Source organism: Macaca thibetana, chromosome 20, assembly GCF_024542745.1.
Source record: "Macaca thibetana thibetana isolate TM-01 chromosome 20, ASM2454274v1, whole genome shotgun sequence".
Lineage (NCBI taxonomy): Eukaryota > Metazoa > Chordata > Mammalia > Primates > Cercopithecidae > Macaca > Macaca thibetana.
Genome location: NC_065597.1, coordinates 71,413,679 through 71,438,636, shown reverse-complemented (window position 1 = coordinate 71,438,636; position 24,958 = coordinate 71,413,679). Strand labels below are relative to the sequence as shown.

General features: G+C 54.5%; 1 protein-coding gene across 2 annotated transcripts in view; it reads right to left on the bottom strand.

The window, feature by feature from the left end:
- Positions 1-1,627: 1,627 nt before the first annotated feature.
- TFAP4 (transcription factor AP-4) overlaps positions 1,628-24,958 on the bottom strand; it is a 67,837-nt gene continuing 44,506 nt past the window's right edge. The window contains exons 1-7 of one of the 2 annotated variants that reach the window (XM_050774455.1): positions 18,024-18,428; positions 7,521-7,686; positions 7,309-7,407; positions 6,761-6,931; positions 5,228-5,368; positions 4,859-5,014; positions 1,628-2,714 (exon numbers count right to left, since the gene is read on the bottom strand). In XM_050774455.1, coding sequence (XP_050630412.1) covers positions 2,520-2,714; positions 4,859-5,014; positions 5,228-5,368; positions 6,761-6,931; positions 7,309-7,407; positions 7,521-7,686; positions 18,024-18,112 — 1,017 coding nt within the window. In that variant the 5' untranslated portion in view covers positions 18,113-18,428 and the 3' untranslated portion in view covers positions 1,628-2,519. Of the gene's footprint in view, positions 2,715-4,858; positions 5,015-5,227; positions 5,369-6,760; positions 6,932-7,308; positions 7,408-7,520; positions 7,687-18,023; positions 18,429-24,958 lie in introns of those variants that run through there. The other variant, XM_050774456.1, reaches the window with a different exon arrangement.

Genomic DNA, 24,958 nt, shown 5'->3' with positions numbered 1-24,958 from the left:
ATTCCAAGAAAACCTGCAGACTCCTGCCTTTCTGTTCAGAGTTCATGTCCACTGTCATCGTGGGGTGAGCTGCGACTCTGCCTTCTGCTCTGGCCTCAGTCCCCAAGTGCCCAGCACTGTGAGCGTGAGGCATAGCAGGGGACCACAGTGTAAATCAGTCTCTGGCCATGGAAGAGTGAAGGATTTAAAGGACCATGGCCCGCCCTGGGCAACATGGCAAAACCCTGCCTCTACAGTAAGATATAAAAAAGTTAGCCGGGCCCAGGCCAGGCATGCTGGCTCACACCTGTAATCCCAGGACTTTGGGAGGCCAAGGTGGGCGGATCACCTGAGGTCAGGAGTTGAAGACCAGCCTGGCCCACATGGTGAAACCTCGTCTCCACTAAAAATACAAAAATTAGCTGGGCATGAATGGTGGGTGCCTATAGTCCCAGCTACTCGGGAGGTTGAGGCAGGATAATCGTTTGAACCTGTGAGGCAGAGGTTGCAGTGAGCCAAGATCATGCCATTGCATTCCAACCTGGGCAACACAGCAAGACGCCATCTAAAAAAAAAAAATTAGCTGGGCTTGGTGGTACAGGCCTGTAGTCCCAGCTACTAGGGAGGCTTAGGAGGATCACTTGAGACCAGGAGGTCAAGGTTGCAGTGAACTGTGATCAAAACACTGTACTGCAGCTTGGGGGACAGAGCAAGACCCCATCTCACACACACACACACACACACACACACACACACACACAAAATAAAAAGTTAAAAATAGCCAGGCATGGTGGCTCATCCCTATAATCCCAAAACTTTGGGAGGCCGAGGTAGGCCAATCACTTGAGGTCAGAAGTTCAAGACCAGCCTGGCCAATATGGTGAAACCGTGTCTCTACTAAAAATATAAAAATTAGCCGGGCGTGGTGGTGCACGCCCATAGTCCCAGCTACTAGAGAGGCTGAGGCAAGAGGATTGCTTGAACCCAGGAGCTGGAGGTTGCAGTGAGCGAGATCACGCCACTGCAGTCCAGCCTGGGCTACAGAGACTCTGTCTCAAAATAAAGGACCACGCTAATCCCCAATAGGATGCAATGCCCTTGTGCCGTTATTATCGTCAATTTTCAGAAGAGGAAATTGAGGCTCAGAAGAAGTGGTTTGTCAGAGAGGGAACTGACCTCTGGCAGACCAATCCCAGGATCTTAGCACTTAAACACCACACTACAGGGAGCGGGGTGGTGGGGCTCCCCTTCTAGGGGAGAAGAGGATGAGGTTCAGGGAAGTTACAGAAGCCCAGGAAGTGGCAAAACCCAGGGATTAACCCAAGCCTAGGGACAAGCAGCGCCCCTGAACACCTGTGTCCTTTCCCAGGCTTTTGGAATCAAAGGCTTGGTTGTTCCTTCTCCCTGTGCCTCCCACCAGAGAGCCACTCCCCAACCTCAACACCATCTTCCACCTTTACAGAATCCCCAGGGTAATCCCAGGGAAACTGAGGACCCCAATTTCTCATCGCAACACCACACACAAGCTGAGGTGCTTGTGCTCACACACACCCAGTCCACTTTGGGGGGCCCAAGGAGCCCCCCTACTCTAGACGTGGTAGCCCTGCCCTGGTCTTCAGGCCAGCGCACACCCAGGAGACTCAGGATCTAAAAAACAAAGTACAAACTTTATTTTGTTTCTTTACAAAGGCACGGTGGCCTCTTGGTTTTTTTCTCCCCACTTTCTTAACAAAATATAATAGCTTCTCCTTGAACACGAAGACCTCAAAATTGTAAAAAAAAAAAAAAAAAAAAAAAAAAACAGAAAAGAGAAACAAAACAAAACAAAAAAAACAGAAAGCAAAACCAAAAAAAAAAAAAAAAAACAAAACCAACAACAAACAAAACAAAAAGAGAGAGACAGACATTTTTGGGGTGGAAGATGAGACCCGGAGGCAGAGGTGGGGGCTGGGGGGTGGGGAAGTGGCGAATTCTAGTGCCGAGATGGGGAAGCGGGAGGGGGGCACAGCAGCAGCAAACCCCAACCGAGAAGCAACGGAGACCCCCGGGCCCCCAGGATGCCCCGGCCCAGTCTGACCCCAACCCATCTAAGTGCTTAAAGGAGAAAGAAGAAAACCCAAAAAGAGGAGGGAAAGGGGATCGAAGGCTGACAGTCCTAGGCTGGCTCTGGGCAGGGAAGAAACAACCTGGGGTTTTGTTTGATTTTCCCTGTTCTTAAAAAACATATTTAAAGGAAAAAAAATGCTTTTTGGCAGAGAAAGGCCAGGCATCTCCGTGTCAGCTTCCCCCAGCCCCCGGGGCCGAGGCCCAGCCCTGGGGTCCCGATGCTCCCACACGCTCTGCGACACCCCAGCCCTGGAATCTCGGGTTGAGTGGCTTCGTTCAAAGGTCGATTTACAGTATTGAAAAAGAGGTCATAAAAGAGACCCAAATGACATCGTAATTTTGTAAAAATTTCTCACTCATTCACCCATGTCTCTCCCTGTGGCTGCCCCGGCTCCCTCCAGCCCCCAGAAGGGAGAGGAGGGCAGGGGGGGTAGTCAGGGAAGCGCCCCGTCCCCCGAAGGCTCCTCCCGGCTCTGGTCCATGGCATCACTGTCTGAGGCCTCGGAGTCGGAGGCGGTGTCAGAGGTCGGGGCCTCCGGGCAGCTGCGCACAGGCTTCACGATGACAGCTCGCCGCTGCTCCTCCTCCAACTCCTGCTTTTCCTGGGTGCCCTCGATGTGCTGGATTGCCTGGACAGGGATGAACCACTGAGAAGGCTCGGCCGGGCATATACGGCCAGCCAGGAGATGGTGGGGGCCCTCAGCCAGCCACTGTCACCCCCAAAACACATATCCCAGAAATAAGCCTTGCAAAGCAGCAGGGGAGGCCCACTAGAGTCCAGGAAAAACAAACTCCTTTTACTTTTCTTTTGGAGACAAGGTCTCGCTATGTCACCCAGGCTAGAGTGCAGTGGCACGATCATAGCTCACCGCAGCCTCAGACTCCTGGGCTCAAGCAATCCTCCTACCACTCCCTCCCTAGTAGCTAGAACCACAGGAGTGCATCACCACTCCCAGCTAACTTTTGTATTTTTGGTAGAGACGAGGGGGGTTCTTGCTATGTTGCCCAAGTTGATCTTGAACTCCTGACCTCAGGCAATCTTCCTGCCTCAGCCTCCCAAAGTGCTGGGATTACAGGCAAAGGCCACCACACCTGACTGAGGAACAAACTTCCCAAATCCCTCTGTTACATTGAAAAATCCATTCCAGGAAGACGACAGTCCCAGTGCTGCTTAGAAATTATATGTATTGTAATCCCAGCACTTTGGGAGGCCGAGACAGGCGGATCACGAGGTCAGGAGATCAAGACCATCCTGGCTAACACGGTGAAACCCCGTCTCTACTAAAAAATACAAAAAACTAGCCAGGCGAGGTGGCGGGCGCCTGTAGTCCCAGCTACACAGGAGGCTGAGGCAGGAGAATGGCGTAAACCCGGGAGGAGGAGCTTGCAGTGAGCTGAGATCCGGCCACTGCACTCCAGCCCGGGCGACAGAGCGAGACTCCGTCTCAAAAAAAAAAAAAAAAAAAAAAAAAAAAAGAGAAATTATATGTATCAGCCAGGCGTGATGGCTCACGCCTGTAATCCCAACACTTTGGGAGGCCAAGATGGGCGGATCTACTGAGGTCAGGAGTTCGAGACCAGCCTCACCAACACGGAGAAACCCCGTCACTACTAAAAATACAAAATTTGCCGGGCATGGTGGCGCGTGCCTGTAATCCTAGCTACTCGGGAGGCTGAGGCAGGAGAATCACGTGAACCTGGGAGGCAGAGATTGCGGTGAGCTGAGATCCCACCAGTGCACTCCAGCCTAGGCAACAAGAGTGAAACTCCATCTCAAAAAAAAAAAAAGAAAGAAATTATGTATGTCTTTCATATGTTTTGTTTTTTGAGAAAGAATTTCGCTGTGTCACCTAGGCTGGAGTGCAGTGGTGCAATCTCAGCTCACTGCAACTTCTGCCTCCCAAGTTGAAGCGATTCTCCTGCCTCGGCCTCCGGAATAGCTGGGACTACAGGCATGCACCACCACATCCAGCTAATTTTTGTATTTTTAATAGAGACGGGATTTTCACGATGTTGGCCAGGCTAGTCTCAAACTCCTGACCTCAGGTGATCCACCCACTTCGGCCTCCCAAAGTGCTAGGATTGCAGGTGTGAGCCACCCCACCTGGCCATATGTTTATGTATTTTAAAGCTTGCCTATTAACTTATTAAAGGCCTTTCTTATTAATTGTATTACACAATTAGGAAGGTTTATGAGCAATTAAAATTCGAGGAGACTGATGGATTTTTTTTTTCCTGTTTTGGCTTTTTTGGTTGAGTTATTTATTTACTTATTTACTGATTTCTGACGTTGGGTCCCTCAAGGGGCCCTGTTGAAGGCTGAATGCAACTATCACTTCAAGCTTGACCACAGAGCTTCCTCCTCTCTAGGAGGCCCAACTGTCACCAACCCTGCCACCTGCATCTCCATCCAGGTCCTAGGAGATGGAGGTGAGACCATGTTCCGGACCAACCCAAAAGCTGAATGCAGGAACTCTTTAACCAGGGGGTTCTGGGAGCAAAGGACCCTCTCCGGAAACCCCATATTGAGGGAAGGGACAGTCTTCCTGGCCAACTCCTCCTACTGGCATGGTAGGCCCTGCCCAGGTCTCTGGCCCTCACATTCTCCACTTGCAGATCCGAGGAGGGGGCGCCCCAAGGTTTCCAGCCCTCCACCCCCTCCTACACAAGCACCATCTTCCTCCTCTTCCGCCCCTTATTTTCTAGTCTCCCCTAAAGAGCCTGTTGCTGGAGTATGACCCCCACAAGCTGCCCCTTTCCCAAGCTCAGGTACCTGCACGATGGTGTCCAGATTTTGCCGGGATGTAGAAACAGAGTTGATGACCGAGGAGGGGCCCATGGTGACGACGTTGATGTGGTGGGAGGGAGGGGGAGGTGGTGCCGGCACGATCACCGTGGGGTGGTGGGTGGGGGCCGGAGGGGGCAGAAGCTGCAAGACAGAAGCCCTCAGCCTTTCTCTCAAGGCTTCTCTCGGCCCATCCACCTCCCTTTCATGCAGAGCCGGCCAGTGTATATATAACTGCCTCACCCCCTTTATATTAAGAAACAGAGAGGAGGTGGCCTAGGGAGAGGCTTCCGCCATTCAAGATCCCCTGTCCCCTTCCCGATCCCCAGAGCCCCCTCCCAGGCGCCTCCTGCTCACCTGGGTCCGCAGGTGCTGCTGTTCCCGCTCCAGCTTCTCCTGGTGCAGCAGCCTCACCTGTTCCTGCTGCTGCTGCAGCTGCACCTGCTGCGCAATCACCTTGAGCTTTTCCGGGTACATGTGGGCCTCCAGCGAGCGCACCTGGAGGCAGGACAGCCTGGGCTCAGGGCCAGGACCGGGAGCACACCCTGCCCTATCAGTCCTACAGCAGCTCATTCACTCCTGCTGAAAACCCTACCACGGGGCGGGACCCCCTCAGCAGAGGCCAGAAGCCTTTCCACAGCCCTTCAGTCCCTGGCTCCTCTCGCCTCCCACCTCGGCCCCCACTGGACCATGCTCCCTCCTGCCCGAGCCTTTGCCTATGGCTTTCCCTCTGCAGGGAACACCCTTCTCTGTCCTTTGGTTAACTATGAGACTCAACTTCCCACTTCCAGGAAAAAACCGTGGGGCGTCCCTTGAAAAACCCCTCCTGATGCCACAGCTCCAGCCTGGCCTACATTATGGTTAAGTTTTTTGTTTTTGTTTTTTGGTTTCTTTGAGACATGGTCTCCCTCTGTCACTCAGGCTGCAGTGTAGTGGCACAATCACAGCTCATTGCAGCCTCCACCTCCTGGGCTCAAGTGATCCTCCCAGTTCAGCCTCCCAAGTAGCTAGGACCACAGATGTGCACCACCACACTTAGCCCTTTTTTTTTTTTTTTTTTTTTTTTTTTTTTGAGACAGGGTCTCACTCTGTCGCCCAGGCTGGAGTGCCATGATGCAATCACGGCTCACTGCAGCCTCCACCTTCTGGGTTCAAGCAATCCTCTCAGTTCAGCCTCCTGAGCAGCTGGGACTACAGGCACACCCCACCACACCTGGGTAATTTTCATATCTTTTTTGGTAGAGACAGGGTCTCACTATGCTTCTCAGGCCAATCTCAAACTCCTGTGCTCAAGCGATCCTCCCACCTCAGCCCTCCAAAGTGCTGGGATTACAGGTGTGAGTCACCATACCCAGCCCATCGTGTTTACTTTTTTTTTTTTTTTTTTTTCTTTGAGACGGAGTCTCACTCTGTCGCCCAGGCTGGAGTGCAGTGGCAAGATCTCGGCTCACTGCAAGCTCCGCCTCCTGGGTTCACGCCATTCTCCTGCTGTAGCCTCCTGAGCAGCTGGGACTACACGCGCCAACCACCACGCCCAGCTAATTTTTTTTTTTTTTTTTTTTTTTTTTTTTGGTATTTTTACTAGAGACAGGGTTTCGCCGTGTTAGCCAACATGGTCTTGATCTCCTGACCTCAGGTGATCCACCCGCCTCGGCCTCCCAAAGCATGGTTACATTTTTGAGATCTTTTGACTAATCTCCCCCACCCCGATGCAGACGGTGGCCCCCGAGGGCAGGGACGTGTCTGGCTTGCGCCCCACTCCTAGGCCTGGCACCGCAGCAGATGCTCCTGCAAATAGGGCTCAACCCAGGGCCACAGAGCATGAGGGGCGACCCCAGGCTTCACGCCCGCTGCACCGCGCGCCGCGCCCAGCAGAGGGCGCTGCCTCACCTGCTCCTCCAGCATCATGCGCACCGAGCGCTCCTTGTCCAGCTGCTGCCGGAGCTCAATCATCTCCCGCCGCAGGTCCTCCGCCTTCTCGTCCTCCCAGATGTCCGGAGAGCCGATGCCTTCGTCCTTGTCTTCTGCCCGCCGTCGCTTGGGGGACGAGCCGCTCAGCTCCTGGGGACCCCAAGGAGTCGGTCAGTGTGCCTGACACCTCGGTACCACCACGGAGATTGGGGCTCCATCGCAGCCCCCCAAAGCTGCCCAACACAGGTGAATCTTCATTAGGGAGCCCCTTCTGCAAGTCCAACAAACCAGCCAAATGCCAGGAGAATGGGCTGCTTTCCAGAACAGTCACCTGGCTCCTTCCAGAGCCCACTCCACCACACTTGACCGATGGGGAAACTGAGGCCAGGGCAGGAAAACAAGTGCCTGGAAGTACTTGTCAGTGGGCAAGAAGGGGCCTGCAGCCACACCTGAGTCCCAGGCCCATGGCTGGGTACTAGGCATGCCCATGCCAGGGAGAGGGAGCCAGGAAGGAGGACAGGGCGCACCTGGATGAAGCGCTTGAGCTGTGTGTTCTGCTGCAGGAGCCTGGTCTTCTCCTGCTCCAAGGAGAAGATGTACTCGGCTGTCTGCTGGAGAATGGCTGCCTGAGGGCGTGGAAAAGCCGAGAGTCAGGCTGGCAGTGTTTACCAGAGGTCACTTTCCTCTCCCGGCGGGAGCCTGCCGCCTCCTCCAGGAAGCCCTCCCTGCTCTCACCCACCTTGCTGAGCTTCTCTCCATCTGTGTGGGGGATGAGGGTCTTGAGGGACTGGAATCCCGCGTTGATGCTCTGCATGCGCCTCCGCTCGTTGCTGTTGGCGATCTCCCTTCGAATCCGCCGCTCCTGGTCCCGCTGAGTCTCGGGAGTTAGTGGAATGTTGGCAAGGCTGCCAGAGAGGACAGGGACAAGCTCGGCCAAGACGCCCTCTTTATCATTCATCTCCAGAGGGCCCCAGTGGAACCTGTATCCCTCCCCTCCTGCAAAAGATGCCAGGCCACCCCCACGGGGTGATGGAGGGGTGCTCTTTGGGACACCAGGGCGGACTGAATCAGCTGACTGAGGGTAAGATAGTCCGCTCAGAACCCACCCCGGGCCAGGCACAGTAATCCCAGTTATTTGGGAGGTCAAGGCCAAGGATCATTGAGCCCAAGAGTTTGAGATCAGCCTAGGCAACGTAATGAGACCCTGTCTCTACAAAAAAATAAAATTAGCAAAGTGTGGTGGTGCACGCCTGTAGTCCCAGCTACTCCGGAGGCTGAAGTGGAGGATTGCTTGAGCCCAGGAGTTGGAGGCTGCAGTAAACTATGATCACGCCACTGTGCTTCAGTCTGGGCAACGGAGCAAGACCTTGTCTCAACAGCAACAACAAAACCCATCCCATCCCTGGCTTTCCTCATGGGGAGCGGTCTCTCCTCCGGAACAGAATTCCCAGTGTGTCTGAACATCGAAACATCCAGGAGCTTAGAAACTGTGCAGACGATGGGTGCTGGCCCCAGAGTCTGACTAGCAGGCCCGGTGGGGCCCAGAAACGTGGGTGGTGTGATTCTGATGCACGTGGGATGCAGACGATATTCAGGGACGCTGTCCCTGCTCCTGGAGCACTTCTGGGTGACTTGCTGGGCACCTGGGGCACCTCTTCAGCGTCTCAGGCTTTGCCACCCCAGGACTGAGGAAGACATCCGCGCTCCCTTCCTACCCTCACGGCCACGCCTCGCACCACAAGCCCCAGCCCCACTAGGCTAAGACTTCACAGAAGACAAATACCACTCACTCTCCAAAAACAACAGTGTCCCCTGGGGACACTGTTCCCCACAGCCCACCCACTCCAAGAGACAGATCCACCCCGTGCTGGAGAAGCGAGGCTCCCACCATGCTGTGGGGAGCGCTACTGACCCTTGCTGGAGCAGCAACCAGTGCGGTGAGAAGGCAGCCAGGGGAAAGAGGGCGTGGCTGCTGGCTGGGGCGTGGCTTCGGGTGAGGGCGGGGCGTGTGCGCCAGGGGGCGGGGCTGCGGGCCAGGGAGCAGAGGCAGCAGTTGTGGGCCCAAGGCCACGCTCCCGAGGGTTGGGCCTGTGTGTGGCCTGGAGGAGGCATGTCCCCCTCCCTGGACCTCCCCTGCAACTCCCCCCGCCCCTGGCCTGATGGCTTCCAGATGCTGGGCTCCCAGCAAAGTCTGCCGGCCCCACCCGAAGCCGCAGCCCGGGCCTCTTCCTGAGGGGCCCTCCCGGGGTGCCCTGTTCCAGGACTGGTCCAAGGGGGCTCACGCCCCTGAATCTGGGAGAACAGGAAAAGGGTTCTGGGCAGCTCCTGCTCCATTGACAGGGGCAGTCTGGGGTCAAGGGGCTGCCAAGTCTAACTCCCCTGCTGTATGCCCTGTCCCCTTCGCCAGTCTGCAGGCGGAAAGGAGTTTGCATGGACCCAGGAGGGAGCACATCTGCAACAGCTGGAAACAGCCGTGGCCTTCCTGGCCCCACCCAGCCTGCCCCATCAGACCAGCCTTTGCTCCCTGTGGGACCCTGGACGCATCCCTGCCCCTTCCCGGGCCTCAGCTTCCTCTGCCAATAGAGAGGTGTCCGACGCCGGGAGTCTGGAGGCAAATCAGCCTCCTTCCGTCCTCATCAAGCCAAGCCCCCTCCTCCATCAGGACCCAAAGGCCCAGGGCCTGTACCCAGGGTACAAGTCACTTACAGGGTCTTGAAATGTCAGCACTGCAAAAGGGGCCCATGCCCCCCACGTTCCATGAGAGACTTTAGGGTTCAGGGCAGAGAGGGGATGGTTTTAGGGTCAGTTAGTTGGATATCAGTGCCCTCACTTCTCCCAGTTCCCCTGCCCTGAAGTGGAGGTAACAGGGGGACTGGAGCAGGCCTGCTGCACAGCTGTGTGTGGCCCAGCCTTGGGGCAGAGTCCAGGCCCCCAGGCCTGGCATGGCCTCAGACCATACCATCTCGGAGAGGCCAGCAGGCCAAGGGGACCAGGACTGCTCTGCAGTGGGTGGCTTAAACGTGGGGCTCTTTGGAAGTAAGAGGTGGGAAGAGATGTCCATAGCAAGCCACAACACAAGGTAAATGCAATCTGGAGGCAACGCCATCCCCCTCAGGAGAGATGTGGGGAGAGACCCCCGCCCATCCAGCCCCTGGGCCCCTCCTGGCGATGCCCAAAGGCCAGAGCTGACTAGGGCCTGGGGGTGAAAAGGGAGCACCAAGTTCAGCCTTGGGCCACCTGAGAGCTGGCCCTCCTGGAGGGTCCACAACAGATGGGTACATTGCTTTTTTTAAGTTTTTGGCTAGAATTTTCTCACTGAATTGTCACAATCTTCCTGAGTCAGGTGGCCTGAAGACTCCCATGTAAAGAGGGGCACACAGAAGTTTGGGTAGGGACCAGCTGCAGCAAGTACTGGGACTTGAACCCTGACCCCAGAACAGGTGTCAGGCCATAGGCCAGAATGAGCTCTGACCGTCTCACAGACCCAGATGCCCCAACCGGCAGGTGACAGTTATCCCCATAAAAGAGAAGATGAGCGCAGGCACAGTGGCTCACACCTATAATCCTAGCACTTTGGGAGGCCAAAGCAGGAAGATCGCTTGAGCCCCAGAGTTCAAGACCAGCCTGGGCAACAGAGTGAGACCCCATCACTACAAAAAATTAAAGAAATCAGCCAGGCATGGTGGAGTGTGTCTATTGTTCCAGCAACTCAGGAGGCTAAGGTGGGAGGATGGAATAGGCCCAGGAGGTTGAGGCTGCAGTGAGCTGTGATCGTGTCACTATACTCCAGCCTGGGCAACAGCGTGAGACGCTGTCTCAAAAGAAAAAAAAAAAAAAAAAAAAAAAAGGACCAGGCATTCGGAAATCGCTGTAATCGTGTAACTCTTTTTATTATTTACAGACCTCGTTTACATTTTTCCTTGCCTGATTCTCACAGAAACCCAGTGGGGTGGCCAAGATTACAGCGAGCAAGCAATGCAGGGTCCTGGGAAGGGAGGTGATGATCCCAAGGTCAAGCAGCCAGACGGGGCACAAGAGCAACCTGCAGATGCCAACCCACTGAAGCGCCTCTACTGACCGCTGGTTCACACAGCCCACCACTTACCAGAAGGGAGGGTGTGACTGTAAGCTCAGCCACCACCCCTGCCCCTCTGAACACAAGCCCACAAGTGAGGTGACTTGCCCAAGGTCACACCCAGCAGCCGGGCAGGGCAGGGTGCAGCCAAATGCACCCTCCTGCACCTCCCGGCCCAAGTCCCACCAATTCCTCTGCTCTTGGGAGCTGACCCTCAGCCTCATCTTTCCCTTCCCCACAAGGCAGCCCACTAACTGGGAGACCAAAGGAGACCACCAGACCGGAGTCCCGAAAACCCCAGCCGGAAGTTCTCACAAGGAAGAGGAGCTGGGGCTGGGATCAGGGGCCTGTGTCACCTCCTCCTCTGCACCAGAATCTGCCGGCCCAGCTTCTCCAATGCTCCATCCTGCATCCTTCCTCTCCAAAGCCATCAGCCCAGTCTCCTGGCTCAGAAACCAGTTGCTGGCTAACCTAGTGCTTAACTTCGGTTAAGCACTTTCTTAAATCCAAGAAAGCAAATTTCCCCCTCAAAGGTACAGTTCCTCGTGGGGACCTGAATATGCCACCAAGATCCTCAATTATAACTCACCTAAATTGCCCTGGAAGTACCAGCCGACAAGAGTCCTTTAATAGAATGCATTCTAACCAAGGCTTCTGATTGGTGGAATAGGAGCTAACCAGGGGTTGTGATTGGCGAAGTGTCGGCTAACCAGGAATTCTTATTGGTGGAATGCTGACCAACCAGGGCTTCTGATGGCTGACCAACCAGGGGTTCCTGTTGATGAAGGATGGTTAATTGAAATTTCCAGGTGATACTGCACTGGATAAAGTGGATTTTTCTGCAAATGCCTGAAAGTTTCTGATAGCTCTTTCTGGGGTTTTGCATTTACAGTTAAGGTCTGTAAAGGTCCTACACACACACTAAAGGTCCACTATCCTCTCCCTGGCCACTTCAGACTCCTCCAGGTGAGAATCAAAGGTGGCCCAAGTCCACTGACACCGAGGTTCTCTTTTTTTTTTTTTTTTTTTTTGACTTGAGCCTCGTTCTATTGCCCAGACTGCAGTGCAGTGGCACAATCTTGGCTCACCGCAATCTCCGCCTCCCGAGTTCAAGCGATTCTCATGCCTCAGCTTCCCAAGTAGCTGGGATTACAGGCGTGAGCCACCATGCCCGGCTAATTATGGGGGGGGGTGGGTTTTTTTGTTTGTTTGTTTTTTGAGACGTAGCCTTGCTCTGTTGCCCAGGCTGGAGTGCAGTGGCGCAATCTTAGCTCACTGCAATTTCTACCTCCCGAGTTCAAGCAATTCTCATGCCTCAGCCTCCAGAGTAGCTGGGATTACAGGCGCCCACCACCATGCCCGGCTAATTTTTGTGTTTTTAGTAGAGACAGGGTTTCACCATGTTGGCCAGAATGGTCTCAAACTCTTGACCTTAAATGATCCATCCGCCTCGGCCTCCCAAAGTGCTGGGATTATAGGCTTGAGCCACCATGCCCAGCCACACTGAGGCTCTCTTGCTTCTCACAAGCCAGCCTCCTGGGGCCAACCAGGGGCTGCCCTAGATTTAGGAATAAGACAGGTCACTGAGCAGGCAATGGCCAAGGAACAAAATTTGGGCACCAGCCTTGGATGCTAAGACCAGAGCTGCCACACCTACCACCACAGCACTCACAAAATCTGAGACTGACGCTGGTGTCTTAACCAGACACTTAGGGGGATGGGGCACACCCTTCAAGTCTAGAACCCTGCCAGGTACCTATCCCTGCCCAGCCCAAAGCTAAGTACCCCCAATCCCTCTACACCTGCCTGCCAAGGTCCAGCCTCAAACCGGCCACTGAGAACTTTCCCACTGCCCTGAAGTCACTCACACACCTCAGGGTCACTTAACATCTACACAGTCAACATGGGAAAGTCCACACGGGATTCTCCCAGACCCAAAAAAGCACTAAGGCGCTCACTCATCCTTCTCTCACCTAATCAGCCCAAGGTTCTCGTCCATGCTCCATCCCCACTGCTGCTACACCACTCACCCACACTCTGCGCTCTGACCAGGCCAGTCTGTGCCCTTCCCCGCGGGCCCAGAACACACCATGCCCAGGCTGTTCCCATCAGAAACATCACTGCCTCCCTCCCCCAAAGCTCCTCCAGCCCATCAGTGGGAATCCTGCACTGGGCTCAAGTGCAAAAAGTCCAGCCTTGCCACTTACTAGCTGTGGAACACCAAGCCTCAGTTTCCCCCATCTGTAAAATATGGAAACATTGCTTCACTTCCCAGGGTCATGGTGAAGTTTAAAAGAGATCAAGAAAGGCCGGGCACGGTGGCTCACGCCTGTAATCCCAACACTTCGGGAGGCTGAGGTGGGCAGATCACCTGAGGTCAGAAGTTCGAGACCAGCCTGGCCTGGTTCAACATGGTGAAACCCCCTCTCTACTAAAAACACAAAAATTAGCCAGGTGTCATGACGCGTGTCTGTAGTCCCAGTATTCGGGAGGCCAAGGCCCAAGAGTTAGTTTGCACGCAGGTGTCCAAGACAACCCATGAAACTCTTAGGGGGGTCTACAAGACCTTTTAGGACCACGAGGCTGTGAGCTGCTGAAGACGGGAGTCACATCCTGTTCATGGCTGTATCCTCAGTCCCAGCAGAATGTTGTTGCTTCATAAATAAATCAGGGACCCAACGAACACTCCAAAGCCTTCCATTTTCTCGAACTCCTTCTTATGGGAGCTTTTTAAATTTTATTTTATTTTTTAAATTTTATTTTATTTTTTAAATTTTTATTTATTTATTTATTTAGAGGCTGGGTCTCACTCCCATCACCCAAGCTGGAGTGCAATGGCATGATCTTGGCTCACTGTAGCGTCAACTTCTTGAACCCAGGTCATCCTCCTTCCTCAGCCTCCCAAGCAACTGGAAGTACACACCACCACACTCGGCTAGTTTTTTGTATTTTTAGTAGAAACAGGGTTTCATCACGTTGCTGAGGCTGGTCTCAAACTCCTGGGCTCAAGTGATCTTCCCGCCTTGGCCTCCCAAAGTGCTAGGGTTACAAGAGTGAGCCACTGTGTGTGTGTTTTTTTAAGAGGCACGGTCTCTGTTACCCAGGCTAGAGTGCAGTGGTATGATCATAGCTCACTGTAATCTCCAATTCCCAGGCTCCAGCAATCCTCCTGCCTCAGCCTCCCGTGAGCCTCCCATGAGCCTCTCCCTGAGACTACAGGCACATGCCACCATGCCAGGCTAATTTTTTAATTTTTTGTAGAGGTGGGGTCTTGCTATGTTGCCCAGGCTGGTCTCGAACTTCTGGGCTCAAATGATTCTTTCGCCTCGGCCTTCCAAATTACTGGGATTACAGGCTTGAGCCAATGAGCAGGGTCCAGGAGCTTTAAGATACAGATGGAGCCGGGCGCAGTGGCTCATGCCTGTAATCCAAGCACTTTGGGAGCCCAAGGCGGGCAGATCACGAGGTCAGGAGATCGAGACCATCCTGGCTAACACGGTGAAACCCCGTCTCTACGAAAAATACAAAAAAAATTAGCCGGGCGTGGTGGCAAGCGCCTGTAGTCCTAGCTACTAGGGAGGCTGAGGCAGGAGAATGGCGTGAATCAGGAGGCGGAGCTTGCAGTGAGCCGAGATTGCGCCACCGCACTCCAGCCTGGGCGACAGAGCGAGACTCTGAGACTCCGTCTCAAAAAGAAAAAAAAAAAAAATACAGATTGAGAGTCCGGGCACAGTGGCTCATGTCTGTAATCCCAGCACTTTGGGAGAATGAGGCAGGTAGATCACAAGATCAGGAGATAGAGACCATCCTGGCCAACATGGTGAAACCGCGTCTGTACTAAAAAGACAAAAATTAGCCAGGCATGGTGGAGCGGGCCTGTAGTCCCAGCTACTTAGGAGGCTGAGGCAGGAGAATCGCTTGAACCCCAGTGGCGGAAATTGCAGTGAGCTGAGATTGTGCCACTGCACTCCAGCCTGTGCGACAGAGTGAGAGTCCATCTCAAAACAAACAAACAAAAAAACACAAGATACGGATAGAGACTACCATATACCTGCCCATATACATGCCTTTAAGACTCTGAATGTTGCCGGGCGCGGTGGCTCAAGCCTGTAATCCCAGCACTTTGGGAGGCTGAGACGAGCGGATCACGAAGTCAGGAGATCTGAGACCATCCTGGCTAACACGGTGAAACCCCGTCTCTATTAAAAAATACAAAAAAAAAAACTAGCCGGGCGAGGTGGCGGACGCCTGTAGTCCCAGCTACTCAGGAGGCTGAGGCAGGAGAATGGCGTGAACCCGGGAGGCTGAGCTTGCAGTGAGCCGAGATCAGACCACTGCACTCCAGCCTGGGTGACAGAGCGAGACTCCATCTCAAAAAAAAAAAAAGACTGTGAATGTCAGTGGCTGGGCGCAGTCGCTCATGCCTGTAATCGTAGTACTTTGGGAGGCCAAGGTGGGCAGATCACCTGAGGTCAGGGGTTCAAGACCAGCCTGGCCAACCACCATGGTGAAACCCCATCTCTACTAAAAATACAAAAATTAGCCAGGCATGGTGACACATGCCTGCAATCCCAGCTACTTAGGAGGCTGAGGCAGGAAAGTCGCTTGAACCTAGGAGGCGGAGGTTGCAGAGAGCCAAGATTGCAGCACTGCACTCCATTCTGGGTGACAGAGTGAGACTCTGTCTCAAAAAAAAAAAAAAAAAGACTGAATGTCATTTTAACAGCTACCAGGCACTTTCTATACTCATAGCTAATTTTCTCACAGGTGCACTGTTTTCCAGAGACAGAACCATTAGGCGACAGGTCCAAAACCTGCAGCTTGTGTGCGCAGCACTGTGCCCTACACTCCCCTCTGGCAGGCCTGGGAGACAGAAAGGGAAATCCCTGCTGGTCACTGAGGGATGGAGCAAAGCCCACCAGCCTGAGATGACCCAGAAAAGCAAATGCATCTGGCCAGAAAGTCCTGCCTAAAGCACACGTTTGATCCCGGACAAGCTTCCCACCTCACCCTGCAACCCCTACTGAAGATAAACAAATCCAGGACCCCCAACTCCACGCCTAATGCACAGCTGACAACTGTCTTGCAATGGACATTGCTGTGCCCAACCCTGGGCGAAGGCTCTACACCTTCAAGCCCTTGGCCTACCAAGATCCAGCTACTCTAGAGGACTGCTGGTATCCTCCAAAGGGAAGCTTGGGGCAGGGATAAATTGAAGCCAGAATCTTAGGGGGCCCTGAGAGGACTCACCCAAGGCCCAGGCGTGGCAGCCAGAGGGCCCCCCAACCCTGCCCAGGATCAGGCCCAGAATGTCCTCTCCAGCAGGCACAGCAGCTCAACTGCACCACTGCAGGCTGCCCAGCCCAGCCCTGCAGCAGCCTGCAACCCCAGGACAAGGGTTCAAGTTCCAGCTCTACCACTTGCTGTAGTGGTCCCTTCTCCAGTCTCTGTGTCCTCTTTACACAGAATCAAAAGACACTTCTGACTCATAGAAAGATTATGACAATTCAATGAGAAAATTCTAGCAAAGTGAGCCCCCAGAACCTAAAAACAGCTCAAGAATTTTTTTTTTTTACTTATTATTACTGGGTCCTCCAGGTGGGCCTCGTGCAAGGGCCAGCCGGGCATCCCTGCCAGCTGCCAAACCCATCATCTGGCCCAAGTCTAGGTATTGACTGGGAACTTCAGAGTAGCCTTAAGGTGGGGACCCCTGGGGCAGCGGGTTGGGCAGGAGTTGTCTACACGTGTGCAGCAACCTTCCCTCCAGGCCGGATTCCGAGGCGCTAGTGACCACCAGCCTGTGCCACACCGGCGGGCTCCTCCTCCCTCAATCCCCGCCCAGACTGCCTCGGGCGGCAGAGCACGTGGCTCCAGCCCTGGGGAGCCATTTCGCTCCTGGAGCAGCGCGGCAGGAAAGGGGCCGCAGGTCCCAAACTTGCGCACTCCGTAGAACGCCCACCTCCCCCATACCCCGCCCGGGGGGTCGTTCAAAATGCAGATGTCCGGGCGCCAGCGATCAGAGTTCCAGGCATGTGCATTTTAAGAAGTGTGCGGGGTGGCTTAGCTGTGTGTGGTCCTTGAATCCATCACCCTTTGGGTTTCGAGCAACCTAGGACCAAAGCTTGCAAAGTGGCTTCTGGGGAGGCCTGCGGATCTCGGGCCACCCACCCGGCCGGGGGACCCGACGCTTTCGATTTACGGCAGGGGGGAGGGGCGTTGGATGGGAAAGTTTGCAGAGGAAACCCACGTGCGGCGGGAAGCTGCCCTGCGAGGCTAGAGGCAGCCTCAGGTGTCCCCTCCCCAAAAGGCCTGCCCACCTGGCCTGCCTTGCCCACCGTGCCCATGGGTCCGAGCTTTGTGCAGGGAAAGCGTGGCCCAGGAGCGCCTACAAATCCCACAATGCTGCACCAGCAGGATGCGGAGAACTACAGCTCCCGCGAGGCCGCGCGCAGAGGTCCGCCTACTCCAAGAGGGCTGCAGAGTCACGTCCAGGCCTCGCTAGTAAACAGCGCCCGGGAGCGGGCGGGCGAGCGAGCAGCAGCCAACGTGCCCCGGGCCGCGGCGCCCCTACCGGCCGCGCGGGCCCCTCGGGGCCCGCCCACCCCCCACACCCACACGCGAGCACGCCCCCAACCCCGCTGCAGCCCCACTCTGCAAACACGCACAGTGCCCGGCTCCCCGCCCCCACCCCGCGCCGGGAGCCGCGGCATGGCTGCATTGTAGCCGCCCTAGCTACACCCCCACGCGCGCCCCGGCCCCCGAGACCCCCTTGGATGGGGACGACCTAAGATCGCGAGGAAGGAAGGAGAGGAAGGAAGCCGCCGCGGGAGGGGGAAAGAGGAAGCGCGGGGGGGAAGGCCACCACCACCAAGCATGGCCGGGACTGCTGCAGAACCACGTGGGTCTGTTTGCAATTTACAAACGTTGCGACTCGCCCGCCTGCAGCGGACAAAAGTGGCCGGGGCCGCTTGGGGCCCCCATGCTCCAAGGGAGGAGGGTCCCGGGGCGGCGCGAACCCGGCGCGTGGGGCTGCAGCCGTCCCGGCAGCTAAGAAAGGCTAGCGGGGTCGGCGGCGCGGGCCATGCGTGCGCACACGCGCGCCCGCCCGGGCGGGCTAGCCGGGGGCTGCAATGGTAGGAAGGGGGTGGGGGAAGGAGGAGTACACACCTACAGAGCCCTCCTATCACTTCTTTCTCTGTTTTCCTGAAATGTTGCAAAGAGGGCACCTTCTGAGTGGGCACCATGAAATACTCCATAGCGATCGGCCCCCCTCCTCTGCACGAGCCAGGTCCCGCGATCAGCCGGAGAATGCAAGATGGAAATCCGAATCAAAGGGCAGCGCCGGACGGAGGTGCAGAATCGGCCGGTCCCAGATGCTGGCGGCGGCGGCGGCGGCGGCGGCGGCGGCTGCGAGGGGAGGGAGGCGGGCGGGAGGGGCGGGAGGGAGGTCTCTCCGGCCTGCCTCCCCGGGCGTGTGTATGTGTGTGTGTGTGTGTGTGTTTGCAGCTGATCATATGTCTGTTTCAAGGCGGGAAACAGCTGGTGAAAACTCAGCACTCCCCCGGCCTCCTTCCGCGGAGTAAGGAATTGCATGTAAACAAAGGACTATTTGCAGCGCCCCCCAGGCGGCGCGAGGCCGGGGCGAGAGGGGCGCGGGCCCCCGGGGACCGGCTGCAGCCGGGGTCTGCAGGCCTCTCGCTGGGCACAGGGGGCCGGGGGCCGCGGGCGGGCTTGGGGGGCGCGGCGTGAATGGAGCGAGCTGCGGCCGAGCTACATGCGCCACTATGGGTGATGAGGTCCATCAGCTGACAGGTTGGCAAGCGTTGAAAAAAAAAAAAAAAAAAGGCCAGCCACCGCGCGGGGAGGCCAGCCTGTGCAGCCCGGGGTCCAGCGGCGACTGCCCAATGCAGGGTCCGCGCGCTCGGCCGGCCCGCGGGGAGGAGGGGGCGCGGCTGGGTCGGGCGTGCTGCGGCAGCAAGGAAGGCGGCCTGGGGTTCGCGCTTGGGGCTTCTGCTTTTTCACCATTGCAACTGCACCGAGCGGAGCCTCTCCGGTGTGCTCTCTTCGAGCCAAGCCCAGGGCCCCCTGGAAACTTGCGTCACAGCCACCGCTTCCCACATGTAACTTGGGGCTGACTTCCGAGGCCGGCCAGCCTCCTCTCTCCCTCCCTGCTGAGCTGCGCGCCGCTGGACGCACGGCAAGGACTCCGGATCCTGGGAATCCTGGACCTGGCGAGAGGACGGCAAAGGGCGCCTCGGATGCTGGGGCCGCCCTAGGAAACCCGGGCCCCCGGCGGAGAGGGGAAGGTGGAGGCGGGCCCGAACGGCAGCGGCCCCCGGGCCCAGGCTGCCGGCGCTGCCGGGAGTTCTGCTGGTTGCTGCCGGGTGTCCTGCTATTCCCCCCAGACCCCCACTGTTCCCTCCGCGGGCTGAAGGCTGCAGCTTCTCATTCATAACAAAGCCCGAGTGGGACTTGCACCTCCGCCAGGGTGCGCTCCCTACGAGGGGGTGACGACTTAGGGCAGGGACGGGGACCCTGGCGGCGAGCTTCCGTCCTCCGCTCGCACGCCCCACCTTCCGGCCCCAGGCCCTCCCTTGGCTCCTGGAGGGTTGGCTTCTGGCTCAGGAAGCCCACGCCTGCCTTGGAATGTCCTGGATCCTGCCCACAGCCTTCCAGGTTCCGCCTAAATCGCGCCTCCTAATTTGACTTATTCCTACTAGTAACAATAGTTACTGTTATTATTGGGAAATATTGTTATTAGATGTTGCCAGCACCCGGTGGATGCAGAACAGTTTTGCATACATGCTCTCCAATCCTTGAAGCAACCTGTTAGGCAGTTTCTCTAAGGAGAGATCCCAGACCACTTCACAAAAAAAGTCTCTGGAAGGCTTACTATATTTTTATTTAAAACAAACAAACAAACAAACTTTCGGCCGGGTGCGGTGGCTCACCCCTGTAATCTCAGCACTTTGGGAGGCTGAGGCAGGTGGATCACCTGAGGTCGGGAGTTCAAGACCAGCCTGACCAACACGGAGAAACCCCGTCTCTACTAAAAATACAAAATTAGCCGGGGGCGTGGTGGCGCATGCCTGTAATCCCAGCTACTTGGGAGGCTGAAGCAGGAGAATCGCTTGAACCAGGAGGTGGAGGCTGCAGTGAGCCAAGATCGTGCCATTGCACACCAGCCTGGGCAACAAGAGCGAAACTCCATCTCAAAAAACAACAACAACAACAACAACAAAAAACTTTTTACTGTTTTTCATGAATAGAGATGGGAGTCTCACTATGTTGCCCAGCCTGGTCTTGAACTCCTGGGACTCAAGGAATCCTACCTCTACCTCCCAAATTGCTGGGATTACAAGCATGAACCATGGATGGCCCTGGCAGGAAGCCTATTTTTAACTGCCCCTAGTGAGCAAGCTATTTTTTTTTTTTCAGATGGAGTCTTCCTCTGTTACCCAGGCTGGAGTGCAGTGGCACGATCTGAGCTCACTGCAACCTCCACCTCCTGGGTTCAAACGATTCTTCTGCCTCAGCCTCCCGAGTAACTGTGGCTACAGGCACACACCACCAAGCCCGGCTAATTTTTGTATTTTTAGTACAGACGGGATTTTGCCATGTTAGCCAGGCTGGTCTTGAACTCCTGACCTCAGGCGATCTGCCTGCCCCAGTCCCCAAAGTGCTGGGATTACAGGCATGAGCCACCTCACCCAGCAGTGAGCAAGCTATTCTGATGCATTACTGTCTCTTTATCCTCTCATTTTGAAGATGGAAAGACAGAGGCTCACAGTTGCAGATAAGGATGGACTCAGGAGTGCTGACTGCAGAAAGCCCTCGTTCTTTATATCACACTCATCCTCCCACCTGTCACACCTCACCTCTGATCAGGGCCTTATTTTGTACTTGCTTTTGTTCTTTTGCAGAGCAAAGCATTCTGTCATACTTGGTTATATGTGGCCTTCACATTGTTCTCTGGATGTCTCCCTGGTTCAATTTTTTTTTTTTTTTTTTTTTGAGACAGAGTCTCGCACTGTCGCCCAGGTTGGAGTGCAGTGGCGCGATCTCGGCTCACTGGAACCTCCGCCTCCCAGGTTCAAGTGATTCTCCTGTTCTCCTGCCTCAGCCTCCCAAGTAGCTGAGATTACAGACGCCCACCACCACACCTGGCTAAATTTTTTGTATTTTTAGTAGAGACAGTGTTTCGCTATGTTGGCCAGGCTGGTCTTGAACTCCTGACCTCGTGATCCATCCGCCTCTGCCTCCCAAAGTGCTGGGATTACAGGCGTGAGCTACTGCACCTGGCCTCCTTGGTCCAATTTTGTCTCCCAGAGAAGAGGTACTGTGCTTTTACTCTTTTCTCTCTTCGCGGGGGATGGTACAGGGCTGGGCACATACATGAACTGCAGAGAGTGACCTGCAAAGCTGATGTCCCTGGAGACAGCCTTGGCAGGAAGAATGAGAGGTAAACCCTAGGCACAAGTGGGTGGCCCAGGCAGACCCAGGAGCTGCCTGACCACACTGAACTGGGTAGCAGGTGCCCATTCCTTTTCCTAATAAATCAAGGAAGCCCCCCCAAAGCAGTGGCATTTGGAGTCCGGCCCAGGGGATGACAGAGACCTGCTTTTTAATTTGTCTTGGAAGTCATTTCTAGGCCGACACAGACTCTGGTTCCTGGGGCAAGAGTTGAGGTCGCAAAATGTAAGAGAGTGCCAAAGATCTCAACACCCAAGATAAATTATGTTGGGTTTTCCTTGTTGTTACTGTTGTTTCTCAGACACAGTCTCAGTCTGTTACCCAGGCTGGAGTGCAGTGGTGCAATCTCGACTCACGGCAACCTCCGTCTCCCAGGTTCAAGTGATTCTTGTCCCTCAGCCTCCCAAGTAGCTGGGACTACAGGAGTGCGCCACTATGCCCAGGTAATTTTTGCATTTTTTGTAGAGATGGGGTCTCGGCATGTTGCCCAGGCTGGTCTCGAACTCCTGACCTCAAGTGATCCACCAGCTTTGGTCTCCCAAAGTGCTGGGATTGCAGGCATGAGCCACCACGCCTGGCCTCAAATTATGTCTTAATTTAACATTTTAAAACATCAAAATTGTCTGGGCACAGTGGCTCATGCCTGTAATCCCAGCACTTTGGGAGGCCTAAGTGAGTGGATTGCTTGAGCTCAGGAGTTCAAGACCAGCCTGGGCAACATGGCGAGACCCCGTCTCTACAAAACATATAAAAGAATTAGCTTGTTGTGGTGATGTAGTCCCAGCTATTCGGGAGGGAGAGGTGGGAGGATCGCTTGAGCCCAGGGAGGTTGAGGCTGCAGTGAGCTGTGATCATGCTACTGCACTCTAGCCTGGGTGACACAGCAAGACCCTGTCTCAATAAAACAAAATAAATAAAATAAATTACTGCCAAAAATCCATGGTAAACACATTCTCCACATTTTAATGACTGTCTCAGTATTACTGATTTTTCTCTTTCCCTCAGGCTTCAGTATTGCTCTCCAAGACACTGTTGTCGATGCTTATCTTTAAATTCAAATAATGGCCAGGCACAGTGTCTCACACTTGTAATCTCAGCACTTTGGAAGACCAAGGCAGGAGGATCCCTCGAGGCCAGGAGTTGGAGACCAGCCTGGACAACATAACTAGATGTTGTCTTCACAAAAAATAATAAAAAAAAAATTAGCCTGGCATGGTGGTGCATGCCTAAAGTCCCAGCTACTTGGGAGGCTGAGGCAGGAGGGTTGATTGAGCCCAGGAATTCAAGACTACAGTGAGCTATGATCACGCCATGGCACTTCAGACTGGGCAACAGTGCAAAACCCTGTCTTAATAATAAATCTGGCCAGGCACGGTGTCTGATGCCTGTAATCCTAGCACTTTGGGATGCAGAGGCGGGCAGATCACGAGGTCAGGAGATCGAGACAGTCCTGGCTAACACTGTGAAACCCCGTCTCTACTAACGATACAAAAAATTAGCCGGGTGTGGTGGCGGGCGCCTGTAGTCCCAGCTACAGGCTGAGGCAGGAGAATGGCATGAACCTAGGAGGCGGAGCTTGCAGTGAGCCGAGATCGTGCCACTGCACTCCAGCCTGGGCGACAGAGCCAGACTCCATCTCAATAAATAAATAAATAAATAAATAAATAAACAAACAAACAAATTTTAACTGGGAGTCCAAGGCGGGCAGATCACAAGGTCAGGAGATTGAGGCCATCCTGGCTAACACGATGAAACCCCACCTCTACTAAAAATACAAAAAAAAAAATAGCCAGGCGTGGTGATGGGCACCTGTAGTCGCAGCTACTCGGAGGCTGAGGCAGAGGAATCTCTTGAACCCGGGAGGCAGAGGTTGCAGTGAGCTGAGATTGCACCACTGCACTCCAGCCTCGGCGACAGAGTGAGACTCTGTCTCATGAAGTAATAATAATAATAATAAAATGTTTTAAATTCAAAGACGGCCAGGTGCGGTGGCTCACACCTGTAATCCGAGCACTTTGGGAGGCAGAGGCAGGCAGATCACTTGAGGTCAGAAGTTCGAGACCAGCCTGGCCAACATGGTGAAACTCCGTCTCTACTGAAAACAAAAATTAGCTGGGCATGGTGATGAGTGCCTGTAATCCCAGCTACTCAGGAGGCTGAGGCAGGAGAACAACTTTTTTTTTTTTTTTTTTTTTTTTTTTTTTTAGACGGAGTCTCGCTCTGTCACCCAGGCTGGAGTGCAGTGGCCGGATTTCAGCTCACTGCAAGCTCCGCCTCCCGGGTTCACGCCATTCTCCTGCCTCAGCCTCCTGAGTAGCTGGGACTACAGGTGCCCGCCACCTCGCCCGGCTAGTTTTTTGTATTTTTTAGTAGAGACGGGGTTTCACCGGGTTAGCCAGGATGGTCTCGATCTCCTGACCTTGTGATCCGCCCGTCTCGGCCTCCCAAAGTGCTGGGATTACAGGCTTGAGCCACCGCGCCCGGCCTCTGAGAATCACTTGAACCAGGGAAGCAGAGGTTGCAGTGAGTGGAGATCGCACCACTGAGCTCCAGCCTGGGCAACAAAGTGAGACTGTCTCAAAAATTTAAAAAATCAAAATCAAAAGCTGGTTCAACATTGATTTCTAATATTGATTTATTATAAATCAATAAATGTGTTTTTAATTTGTGATTCAGATATTTTGCTTATTGTAAATTTTTGGCATTAATTTCAATTTTTTTCTTGAGACAGGGTCTCATTCTGTTGCCCAGGCAGGAGTACAGTGGTGATATAATAGCTCTTTGCAGCCTTGAACTCCTAGGCCTTTGTGATCTTCCCAACTCAGCCTCTCGAGTTGCTGGGACTACAAGCATGCCACCATCATGTTTGGCAATTTTTTAAATTTTTTGTAGAGACAGGGTCTCACTATGTTGCCCAGGCTGGTCTTAAACTCTTGGACTCAAGCCATCCTCCTGCCTTGGTCTCCCCAAAGTGCTGGGATTATAGGTGTGAGCCACTATGCCTGCCCAATTTTGATTTCTCTAAAGTATTGCATTAAAATTTTGTGAATCTTGATTACTGACAGGTTTGGTGCCCCCGTTAACTTTTGTTCCCCAAGCAAGTGCCCCCCTCGTATTACCCTGCTGCTTGTGATTCCCCCATCGAATGAGGTCTTACTGTAGCCCAGGCAGAAGGCAGCAGAATCAGGGCTGCCCATCAGCCTTCCAGGACCCCCTCTGTGTACCCGAGGAACATGGGCATCATTTGCACAGCCCTGGAGAGGGACTGTCCAATCAGCCCTGGCTACTTCTTTCTGTGTTCACATATCCTAGTTGGCCACATGGAAGTCAAACAGAAACGCTGCCCTCAAGAAGCTCCCGACCACACTGCAGCGACAGGAGCTGTGCTCAGGAAATGATGACATTTGGAGACAATCAATATATGCCATAGGGCCACAAAACCAAATGCACTGAATGACATCTCCAGTGCCTGAAAAAATGAATGAATGAATGAATTGCAGCTGGAGCAAGCACGTCTGCCTCCTGCTCCTCCCCTACAGAACTGCCTTGACCGGGCCGGGCACGGTGGCTCACACCTGTAATCCCAGCACTTTGGAAGGCCGAGGCCAGTGGATCACCTGAGGTCAGGA